The sequence below is a fragment of the Sarcophilus harrisii genome, chromosome 3 (assembly GCF_902635505.1).
Source record: "Sarcophilus harrisii chromosome 3, mSarHar1.11, whole genome shotgun sequence".
NCBI lineage: Eukaryota > Metazoa > Chordata > Mammalia > Dasyuromorphia > Dasyuridae > Sarcophilus > Sarcophilus harrisii.
In genome coordinates this window covers 248,219,038-248,231,388 of record NC_045428.1, presented here as the reverse complement: position 1 = coordinate 248,231,388, position 12,351 = coordinate 248,219,038, and the positions used below count along the sequence as shown (strand labels likewise).

The 12,351-nt window shown below is 31.2% G+C and overlaps 1 protein-coding gene across 1 annotated transcript in view; it reads right to left on the bottom strand.

Moving 5' to 3' along the window:
* The window catches only part of EFHC2 (EF-hand domain containing 2), a 217,312-nt gene that overhangs the window by 34,607 nt on the left and 170,354 nt on the right, over positions 1-12,351 (bottom strand). The window contains exons 12-13 of the mRNA XM_031959378.1: positions 3,502-3,699; positions 2,184-2,276 (exon numbers count right to left, since the gene is read on the bottom strand). Of these exons, the coding sequence (XP_031815238.1) occupies positions 2,184-2,276; positions 3,502-3,699 (291 nt within the window). The remainder of the gene's footprint in view (positions 1-2,183; positions 2,277-3,501; positions 3,700-12,351) is intronic.

Below are 12,351 nucleotides of genomic sequence, written 5' to 3'. Positions count from 1 at the left end.
TTACTACCATCCCAGAGATCATTTGGAAAGTTAAGTGCATTAGTGAAATGAATTTGTTTATCAAGGGAAGTGACCTTATTCCATTGAAAACAATGTAGGCAGGTGGATATAAGGGGATGATAGGAAGTAACCAGGAATAAAAACTTATATGGCCTTATTCCATCTTAACTTATAGTAACAAATGTCTAAGAGATGGATCTTATTATATTGAGAAAGAACTTAAGAAATCAAATTGTAGGAAATTTAAATATCTAAATACAAAGTCAAGAAAAATATGTGAGTAGCAATCACATGGAGAAAGTTCTACCACCTCAAGACAATTTTATTTGATTTATGTTTCACTTCCTCTTCTCAATTTATGAGCATTTCTGTGCAGCTGTTAAGCAACTGCCCCTGCTTTGTCTTGGGAGGTGTCTAACATTACCTCCAGAGTATAATTGGTACTGAATAAATTCTCATCTAATTCCATATATGTGACTTTTATTAAAAACCACACACTTCGAAAGGGATTCAAGATATGGAAGGACTCCATAAGAATGACCTGAAAAGTCCGACTTTGGCCAGAAAGTTTGTAAGGTGCTATGAAGCCTTTGAGGACATTAAGAATTAACTATACAAATTCAAGACATGGGTTGATTGTTCCATTAGGAGTTGAGATAAGGAATAAAAGAATCTGCTCAGATGATAGAATCCATCGGGCATGTGATCCCATGTCATGGCAGCGCTCTAAGGAAATAATATCTTTCAAATCCAGTTAATCTGTATTTTATCCTGACAAGAAAATCAGGCGATTGATCCATACTAACAAGAGATGTTTAGAAGTATATCATTTAGCCATTGTGGAGCTAGCCACCTAGGACCAAAACAGACGTTGTCTAAGTTCTAGTGACTTGCCCCAATTTCATAAAATTCTTTCTACCTCAAAGCAAAGGAAGAAAGAAAATCATGTTGAGACAATGATGACTTATTATTCTAATGATAATTCACCCTTATATAAAACCCTTAGAGTTCACATAGCACTTCTCTCAAACATAATAAGTTTAAGAAATATTCAGTATCCCTAGAGATACTAACTGGATTAAGATATTGGGGGATGTTTAGCCTGGGGAAGAGAGAAGACTTGGGAGGGAGAGAATGATTTCTGTTTCTGAGTATTTAAAGAAGTGTCACATGTAGGAAGAATTAGATTGGTATTGCTTGATACTTAGAAGGAAGAACCAGGTTTTAGGCATGTTTTAATAAGTGTTTTTTTAAATTCCAGTACAGATTACACTTAGTATGGGAATTTAATTATCTATTGAGAATTAAATGTAAAAATAGTTTAGTTTATGGCAAAGGGAAAGAGTCCTACAATTGTCAGTTACAATACTGACTTTATTAGACTAGGACCACTTTTAATCAAAAAATGATTTTTTTGTATGTATATAAAATTAGACAAAGTGATTTTAGCTATGTGTGTATATATACATGTATATGGTAGTCAAAATAAACATTTTGCATTCCTTTCTAATCTTTTATTTAATTTATAAACACTTAAAATTATATTGCAATTCTGAATTTCTCTTATATAAAAGTTTTTTTGGAGAAAAAGAGAATAGAGAAGAGACAGTTGAGCTTTGGGCACTAGATTATAACTTGTCTTTTAGCAAAAGTACATGGTACATAGAGGGAAGGGGAATGAGAGGAGGAAGAATGAATTTAATGGTCTCTGGGGTTCTTTCTAGCTCTAGAGCTATGATCATATGTGATCTTATTGTCCTATTCAGTCTCTTCGGTTTTTATTCATCCTGATCTGTGTGCTATACCACTTTCTATATTCTGTATTTTGTTCAATTTGTCTTATGATTAATTTAAGCTATTCTTTGCAATTTCAGGCTTAGTATTCCTAGTTCCTTTTTTATTCCCTTGCTTATTCTATCTCCTGTGGATTAGCTTCTCAGAAAAACCCTAAAATAAGCCAAACCTCACCTTCTGTCCGATGTCAGCGGGTCCAACATTTCCACTGAATATTCAGATGGATATGTATCATCAAGAAGTCAAAATATTATCCAAGTATAATTGCACAGAATCACAGATATTTAAAGATACATTGATTAATGTTACTTTAAAAATAATTTATACAACTGCAAATATGCTTTTGGAATATATATTTAAAAATATACATCATTTGATTTATCACTTACTTGGATAGTAATGCTCTCAGAAGATCATCTGGCAGAGGCATCCTAAAGGATTTGCAGAGAATCCTGATAGCTGGACTGGGCAATAATCCAGTTCTGCAGCAAATAGAAATAAAATGGAAAATGTATCTTTGTTTTATTTTTGTAATAACTAAATAAAAATGATAAAATATGCATATGTCCTAAAATAAGCTTTTTGAAGTAGTCTTACAAAAACTGGAACTAGGAATTAATAAAATGAAAAGTAGTCATATTGCATTTCAACAAATTTTTCCACTAAAAAATAGCTGAATTCTAAACTCATGTGGTTTTTTCCTTCCGTGTTCGGCATTCTTTGTTATTAGAAGGACAGATCACTAAAGCTGCAAACACAACTGTGTAATCTTCCCTCTTAAATAGTCAGGTAGATATATGATGTATATGAAACTATTTAAAAATCTGATAATCAATTAAGCACATAAGAATATAGCACAAAATGACCCAAAGTTTTTTTACTAGCATTTTCTTTGGATCTGATCCCATAAAATCGGGGAACTACAATTGGCCCTTTAATGCTCATCAGATTTTTTTCAGAGGGTTTAGTCAATGAAACTGATCAATTTCTATTGAAATGACAAGTAGTAGAAAGGGCCATAGACCACTCTATGCCTTTTTTTGCTAGCAAATGGCAAAAATGAAGCCAGTGAGGAATTAAAAAAAAAACTTTATTGGTTAACTAATAATCTGAGATAGAAGATAATAAAAAAATCCTCTTCTTTGCTCTAGATAGGGAGATTCAAATTTTGTAAAGAAAAAGTTAAATTTATATTTACCTCAAAGTTTTTAAATATTTCTTAGATGACTTGAATACAACATTTCTTAGGAATTGAATTATAATGAAATTTTATTAAATTCAAATTCAGAAATATAAACTTTTGATTTGGCCTTTATTTGGCTAAGTGTTCTTTTTATGATAGAGGTCAAAATAGCTGGTTATTATTTAGCATAAAATAATATTAAAAGTAACAAATGTCATGCTGCTTCATCTTGCTGAAGTCTTAGCTCACTAATTAATTTTAAGAGTGCTAGCAGTGGATAATGAGAAAATTCAAGGATAAAAGCAAGTTTCCCTTGAAGTCAAAGTATTTTATTAGCAATCACAAAATCATGAATCTGATGAAAAAATAAAACTCTTAATAAAAATCTCTTTGTGATTGGTTTAAGCAACACTTTACAGTTTGAGGCTTTGTATTCTTTGTTAAAAATGTAAAAAATATTTTTCATTCTGGTTTAGAAAAACTTAAAATATCTATTAAAATGGATAAACTATCCAATGACTTACTTGGCCTGATCCTTGTATATACACATATCAATAATTTTGTCAAAAATCTCAAAGGTATATTTTTTCAACTGTTCTTGGGCCAGCGCAATAAGTAAAGTCTTATCAGAATCAGAATCTTCTCTCACACTGTAGTAGCGTGCAACTGTCATAATCTCATGCTCTGTGAGTCTGTCATTTGTTATATTCAACATTACTTCTCTGTAAAGAAAATTGCAAATATATTCAGGAAAAAAAACATTTTAAAAAACCACTACTTATACCTACGATTTGTTTTTCATCAGATGTTTGACTTCATTTTTAGAGACAACAAAGCTCCAGATTTTGGAGTATTCGAAGTCTTTAAAATGGTCAGAAAATTAAACAAACTTAAGTTTTGTTAAAATTTAACAAATCATTTGATGATTACAAAGTCAAGAACAGAAACCTGGGGATACTTCACTAGATTTCACTTTTTATCAATCCATTAACAACTACTCTTTGGATCCAGTTATTAAGAATCAACTGAGTGTTTAATTCTTTATATCCATTTTGTCCACAAAGTGAAAGAGATTCTGTCAAATAATTTGTTAAAGTTTATTATGTCTGTAGCATTTCTCATCTACTAGTTTTATTTCCAAAAACAAAACAAAACAAACAAAAAGAAGGTAACTGGGTTAGTTTGATGACTTGTTCTTAATTGAAAAAAATAATAAAGCATGGTGGTTTTGTGATGGATGCTTATCTTTTTAAATAGTCACAAACCACCTCTTTTATATAGGTTATAGAATAAAAGTCAAGGTCACCAAGTTTTAGTATTAATAATAATAATAATATTTAACAATTACATAGCTCTCGCAATGTTTCATGTACTGTGCTAATCATTTTATACAATTATCAACTCATTTGATCTTCACAACAACTCTAAAAGAGGTAAGTACTATTATGATCTCTATTTTATGCATAAGGAAACCAAGTCAAAAAGAGGTTATGATTCACTTTCTGACCATTTCAGAAAATTATAATGTATACTCTTTACCTATTCTATACTCTTAATAGTTTAAAGAAGCACTGGTTCAAAAATCACATTAATCATTTCCTTTCATAATCTAGAATGCAGTTCATTTGGGTCTGATGATTCAAATTCACTGAAAATAGAAAAGTGTTTTATTATAACATCCCTACTTATCGTCAATTTTGACCCTCTTTAAAATCATTTCTACCATTCCCAATTCAAAAATTGAAAGAAAAAAACAAACAAAGTAAGAGTTGAGGAATATCCAAGGCCATTCCAATACACTTTGAATAGAAAACATCATCTGCATTCAAAAAAAAAAGAACTATGGAGATTGAGTATAAATCAACATGCTATATTCATTTATTTTTTGTTTTTTTTCCTCCCCCATGTTTTTTCCCTTTTGTTCTGAATTTTTTCTCCCAACATGATTCATAAAGCAATGTGTATTTTAAAATTTTTAATTTAATTTAATTTTTTTGAAAAGAATTAAGAAATAGAGATGTTTTTCATCATCCAAGACATGGTCCTATCCTTTATTTTCTTAGGGTAGGGATTGACTAAATCAACCAATTACCCCATTGAACTTAAAGAAACTTTATTAATCAAGAGGAGAACATTTCAATGGAATCAAAGGTACTAAACAAATTACAAAAAGAACTTGATAAGCATAGAAAAAGTAGAAGTCATTCATAAAGAAGTTTCCAGAAAATGTGCAGATAATCAAGTTTTTTCAGTCATCAGAACATGACACTTTAATACTAAGTTTCTTATCTAATTCCTCTTTCTATTCATGTAGTCTAAAGTATCTGGAAAATTTTTCTTACCTTTATTATGAGTCTTCCTTTATTATTAAACATAGATTATAATTTGGCTTTTTCTTGGTACTAAAAGTTATATTTATGGATATCAATTATTATTATGCATGGGTAGTTAGAGGATAGTTAGCATGGATGAAGCGCTAGACCTGTAGTCAGGAAGACTTGAGTTCAGTTCAGACTCAGACACTTAATAACTTGTGTGACTCTTGGCAAATCACTTAATCCATTGCCTTAATCCACTGGAGAAAGAAATGGCTGTCCACTCCATTACAACAGAAGGATACAACTGATTAATTGAACAATGAGCAGTATTTCTGGATATTGTTGAGGGGTAGAGAAATTATCCTACACTGAATTGCTCCAAAATGCTGGGGAAAGAAACAAGAAGAGAGAGAAAAAGAGAAAGGAAGGAAGGAAGGAAGGAAGGAAGGAAGGAAGGAAGGAAGGAAGGAAGGAAGGAAGGAAGGGAGGGAGGGAAGGGATGGAGGGAAGGAGGGAGGAAAGACAGACTTATCTTACCAGCCTATGGGATCACTTCAGTCACTAATTGTCTTCTCCATTAAAATGTGAGTCCCTTGAGTATAAAACAATGCCTTTCTTTCTATTGCCAGAATTTAGCACAGTGATTGACCAAGACCCAACATTGTATCCAGGGCCATCTCCTGTTGTCTTGATCTACATCTTGCCATTGGACCCAGATGGTTCTGGAGGGGAAAATGAGGCAGGTGCTCCTGCCCAGCCCTCCCTCACTTAAATCCCAATTCATTTGCATGTCATGGCATCATCTCCCTCATGTCATGGTTCTCTTCAAGAATGAAAGATAAATTATACTTTAACATACTTAACATGTATTGGTCAACCTGTAATCGGGGGGAGGGGACGGGGAGAAGGAGGAGAAAAATTGGAACAAAAGGTTTGGCAATTGTCAATACTGTAAAATTACCCATGCATATAACTTGTAAATAAAAAGCTATAATAAGAATGAAGGATAAACATTAGTACTTGGAATTAAAAGTGCTTAATAAATACTTGACTGACCAAAAAACTTTCAAGAACCATTTCCATTCTATTCTCTGTGCATTTTATTGTTACTCCTCTACTATGCCAAATTAAGATTCTCTTGCCTATCTCCCCTCTTGAGCCCTCACTGGCTAATCACCACCTCATCTTTTCCTCTCTCTGTCCAGGAAGAATTCTTCAGTATTATCACACCACCAAAAATACTGTTTTGCTAATGAAAAGATAATACTTTTTTGCCCACAAAATGTTAATTCACTTTCCCCTAATTCTTCCCCTTATGTTTTTTTCCCAGATTTTTTAACCAGGAATGTTCTTTTCTTTCTTACTGTATTTCAGACAATGCAAGATGTTTTTTAAAAAAAGAAAAGCAAAAAATAAAACTCAAAACAAAACAACTTCATCTCACATGACTTTGTGTTACCCTGGCCACAAACATTTCATCTTGTAGGTTTTCATAGCTATTTGAAAGTGTATAACTTTCTTTTTAAAAATTAAATTGAATACTTTTTTTCACTTCTGGATTGTCTTAAAGTCATGATTTGAATTATTCTTATTTTGGAATGTCCATTTCTTCGGCATAGTCTCAGTTTTGCAAAGTATGTGGTTTTAGGGTGCAAACCAGTGTTTGTCTTTTAAATATCCTATTGCAATTTTTTCTTCAGTTTCTTGTAAACAAAAAATAAAGAGTCCTGTATTATCCTGTCTGATTGTATTTGGAATAAGAAAGATTTTTTCCCCTTGCTGCCTACAAAATTTAATTTTTGATGTAGCACTGAAATCTAATTTTTGAGAGGGAATTAAGTTCCAGGTTTTTTTTCTATTGGTTTTCTGTGCATTCTCTTGGTTTGTATTTTGCTATCTGCTTCCAATGTATCTGAACAATTTTCTTGTATAATTTCCTGCATTGTTGTTTTAGTTTCACCACTTTTTCTGCTTCATCTTCCTCAGATTATTATCTTATCCTCCTCCTGTCTTTGAGTCCTCAAAGTAGCACAGACAAAAGCTCACTGGCTCTAGAATCTAAAAGACTTTCAGTCCAAATCATTTTTCTGATATTCACTGTTCATATGGCCTTTAATAGAATACTTGACTTCCATATCTTCCTTTGCAAAATAAAGGGAGTAGAATACATGGTTTCTGAAGTTGTTTTTATTTCTAGATCTATGATCTGTACGATTTTACAGAGGTCTCAGCTATTCTTCCAATTTTATTATGTTTTGATTCTGTTCAATGAATTTTACTTCTGCATCTATATTTTTGCATTACAGTTCTTTTTGAGAAGCAACTTTTGTGGACTGTATCTCTTGTTTTGTTCTAAATTCTATTATCTCTTGTTTTGTTCTTATTCCTTTAATATTTTTGCTTTTTATTGCTTTTATTGTTCTGAAATCATTCTGAATTTGGAGGTTTTTTGCAGTTTGCCCCAATCTCCCTAGGGAGATTAAAGAATTTTTTATAATACTTTTACCTAAAGAGATATTAATTTATTTTGTTCCTTTGCCATTCATTGAAGAATGCTTTTTCATTTCTCCTCCTCAATTAGTCAGAGTTCATCTCTCTTTGTCAGTAAACTTATTGCTCTGTCAGTGTTGTCTTTCCTATAGACATACTTCTTACAGCCAAATCCCTTCTATTACACATGCCAGATCTTTTGGGTCCTCCCAAGCAGTTGTTACCTGGTCTGTGTTCTCTCATATGACTAGCATTATTATCAAGCAGTATGGCCTCAAACTATGAAAGTGACATTGGGACACTGCCAAAGGTAGTCTTTGAGAGGTCCTTGTGTTATTAAATGAATGAAAAGAGCATTTATTAAGCATTTAAGATATATCACTCGTGTCAAATAGTAGAGAAATAAATAGAAAAAATGAGACAATTCCTGCTCTCAAAGTGTCCACATTCTTACTGGGAGAGACAACACATAGAACACAGTTTAATTACAAAGCAAATGGCAAGGCCTGAGAGTCAGCAGTAGGAAGAATGACCCAGGGGTTCTTTTCAAAACCTATCCCCCTATAAATTTAAGAATACAAGAAAATATGGAATATTATTGTTCTATAAGAAATGGTCCACAGGATGATTTCAGAAAGGCCTACAGAGACTTACACAAACTGATGTTAAGTGAAGTGAATAGAACCAAAAGAACACTGTACAGGGCAACAAGATTATGCGATGATCAATTCTGATGGATGTGGCTCTTTCCAACAATGAGATGATTGAGGCCACTTTCAATGATCTTGTGATGGAGAGAGCCATCTGCATCCAGAAGAAGAATTATGGGGACTGAATGTGGATCACAACATAGCATTTTCACTTTTTTGTATGGGAGAGGAAAAAGTTCTAAGTCACCTCTGATTCATCTCTCTTCCCAGGATTTTGCTGAGCATTACTTTGTGTTTATTTCCTTTGCAAGTTGCAGCAAAAATGAATTTAGGTTTTTTTGTAAGGAAAAACCTAAAAAGTGGAATAAACTCTCTCAGGAAATATTGAATTCCCTCTTAAATAACTAAAAGATCTTAAATAAAAGTTTGCATCACCAATTGCCAGTGATATAAAAATGTGAGTTTTTTTCAACCCTTAAATAATATAGATCTGTATGCATCACTTATTTCATCACTCCAAACTGATTTCATCGTTTTAAAATAATTTTTTATCAATTCAACTTGTGAGGTGGTATCTCAAATTTGCTTTAATTTTCATTACTCAGATGGTTAGTGAGGATTAATTGATGTTTAAATTCTCTGTCCATATCTTTTTATATATCATATTATATATTTTTTCTTTCTTTTTTTTTCCTTGTTTTTTTTCAGTAAGGCAATTGGGGTTAAGTGATTTGCCCAGGGTTACACAGCTTGTTAAGTGTTAAGTGTCTGAGGCCAAATTTGAACTTAGGTCCTCCTGACTTAGGGTCTTTTGACTCTGTGGCCTGAGCCTCTCTTTTGTTTTTGAATTTTCAATAGCAAATTATAAATGTTAATGTTAAAATTTTACTCTATCATATTTTACACAAATATTATATCTCTTTATATTTTATTTTTATGATTACATATAATTTATATATTTGTGTTTATAATTATATTTTTTAGTTTGTTTTTTTAATCATAATTTTTTGCTGTTTAAAATCTCAACAATCAAGGGACCCTTGGAAATAATCTAATACAATTCTACTCATATAAGAATCTCTTCTGTGACAAAGTGATCTTCTAGCCTTTCTTTAAAGATTTTTCTAGCGAGGGAGAACACACTATCTTTTATGATGGGTGCATTTGATTTCTAGGGAGCTCTTATTATTTACATCATGTCTCCTCCCTGTGGTTTGCTTTGTTCTCTGGCCAACCAAAACAAGCCCCCATTTCTGACAGGTGATGGGAATATAAGAATTCAAAATATATATACCACTATGTCTCAATTAGTTCAAATAAAGAATGCTCTGATGTAGTCCCATTATTCAAATTCTCACTGTATATTTACATTGAATTTGAACCAATTATTATATTTAATACAATCTTAATTTCAAATAATATGGATCTGAATACACAAATTCATTTCAGAGGATTTTTATTGCACTAATGGAGATGTAGCTATAAAGTTTATTGTTATGTTTATGCACCTTTTCCAAAATAGCTAAAAATTGTAACTAAATTAAAATAAATTTGCTATCATTTAGGTTCTATAATTTTTCATTTAAATGTGAACTGAAACTGAAACTTGTCTAAACTCTGGAGACATGCAATCAAAATCCCAATAAAAGGTGCTCTTTGTTCTCCAGACATAATTACACACATATGAAATCTTTGAAATGTTTGCTAGTTTTGTTTGATGAGAAAGATAAATGGAATTTTTTAAAATGCCATGTGCTAGAATATACATTCAAAGTTAATGCCAAGACAGCATGAAACTTCACATCTAAATCACTTTATTAGAAATAAATAGCAGATTTTTTTTGCCCTTTTTGAAATTATGCTAGAAAAATCATTCTTCTGAAGCCCTGTTTTGATGCCTCATGTGGTGTAGAGATCTTGAAGGTTAGGTGAGCAGTATGTAGCTTGGCAGGTCTCATTATTTATCATTATAACCATATTTTACAAGGATTTTTGTTCATATCTTCTAAAAGTTTTTCTGATGTTGTTAGTCTTATGTTTCTAGTATACTGGTTGGCTACAATGAAAACTTTTAAAAATGTATTAGTGCATTCTTTTAACTTTTTTTTTTATTTCTACATCTATTTTCTTAAATCAATCTGTAATTTTTAAATGTTCTCTTTGCCAAGTTTGAAAATCAATATCATATTTACCCCATGAAGTATAGAGGGGCAGTATTTCATCTTTCTTATGTTCATGAAGATCTATATAATGCAGAAATTATTTGTTCTTTTCAAGTTAAAAATATTACTTTTAGAATACATTTGGTACTGATATTTTTGAAGAGTAATTGCAAAAATTATTGATTTCCTGTTGTGTCCCATTTGGCATTTTATTTGTAAATAGCCATGCATTTTACTTTAAATTCTATAATTTATTACCACATAATTATTTTAATATGTGCTAAAAGTCTTCAATTATTTTATGTTTATTCTAATTTCTTCTTCTTAATTTGATTTGTATTTTTGTTCCTTTTAGTAGTTTTAAAAAACACCTCAATTTTATTAGTCTTTTTCATAAAACAGTACTTGATCTTATCAACTTGGTTGTTGTTTCATTTTTATTCATAACTTTATTGTCTTTTTTTAAAAATAAAGCATCCTTTAGACTAGCTCTGCTTTTTTTTTATTTTTGTGTTGTTAGATGCAGACTTACTCCATTTATTTTACTTTTTACTTTTACTTTACTTTACTTTACTTTACTTATGTATCTATAATGCCAATTTTGTCTCTAAGAGTTTTTTTTAGTCATAGATTTTGATATGTAGAGTAGCATGTTAACATTTTTCTTAATTCTTTTTAAAACCAATCATTATAAAATACTGCCTTTAGTTTCCATGTAACTTAAGATCTTTTTCCCAAATTATTTTTCTAATTTTATTGAATTTTAGTCTGAAAATACAGTATGAATACTCCCTGCTTTTCAAAATTTAAAGATTTTTTTCTCTATAAACATTAACATGATTTGTTTTTGTTGAGATTTTGTTGTTGTTGTTGTTCTTGAGAAGGTTGAATGTCTCATAATAATTCAAGGAGATGGGGAAAAGATGAAGTATCAGCTGAGCCAATTGATGGAACAGGTCTGATGAGACTTAAGGAATTGGCTAGGGCCCCCATTCTAAGCAATCAATGAAACGGACTATTCTGAAGAGTAGGGTCCTGCTGTGGCTGCAAACCAGGTGCTGAATTGAAGGTAACAGAATCAACATACGGATGTAGTCTAATATTTATAAATCAAGACTTATTTTCCTAATTCTTTTATATTACTATCATTTATGAAGATATTTCATCTTCTGGTTTATTTTCTGCTGGCAGTGATACTGAAGATATCAGTTTTAAATTGTTCTGCCTTTCTACCAACTAATCAAAGATATAAGGGAAAACAAATACTTCAGGAGAACCTGTAAAAGTTCACAAAATTCTGCAATGAATCCTTTAGAAAAGAGAAAAATCATATTTTCATAATGCAAAAATCATTACCTAATTGATCTGCTTTGTAAATTCATTTGTTTCTTAAGAGTTGGGTACTATTTATATTCTGAGCTGTAGACCTTGTTTTGTAATCCCAATTGTATATAAACAGCTTTTAGCATTCTATAATAGCAGCTTCATTTATAGCAAATAATCAAACCTTTACTTCTTGTACACCTAATGGAATGTCCATGCTAATTTCAATGCAATGCTTTTAAAATTCCATTGTGTGTTTGTATACCTTCAGTATTGTTTCATGGTTCCATTAGTCAGTATATCTAAATGTAATAGGAAACTCTTGTAGTTACAAATCCTTGTAGAACATTATGAAACAAGCTCTTCACAAAGAGACCATTTACAAAGCAATTTTCTATGAAATTGTTTAAAATGCCTTACAAGTCTGGCAC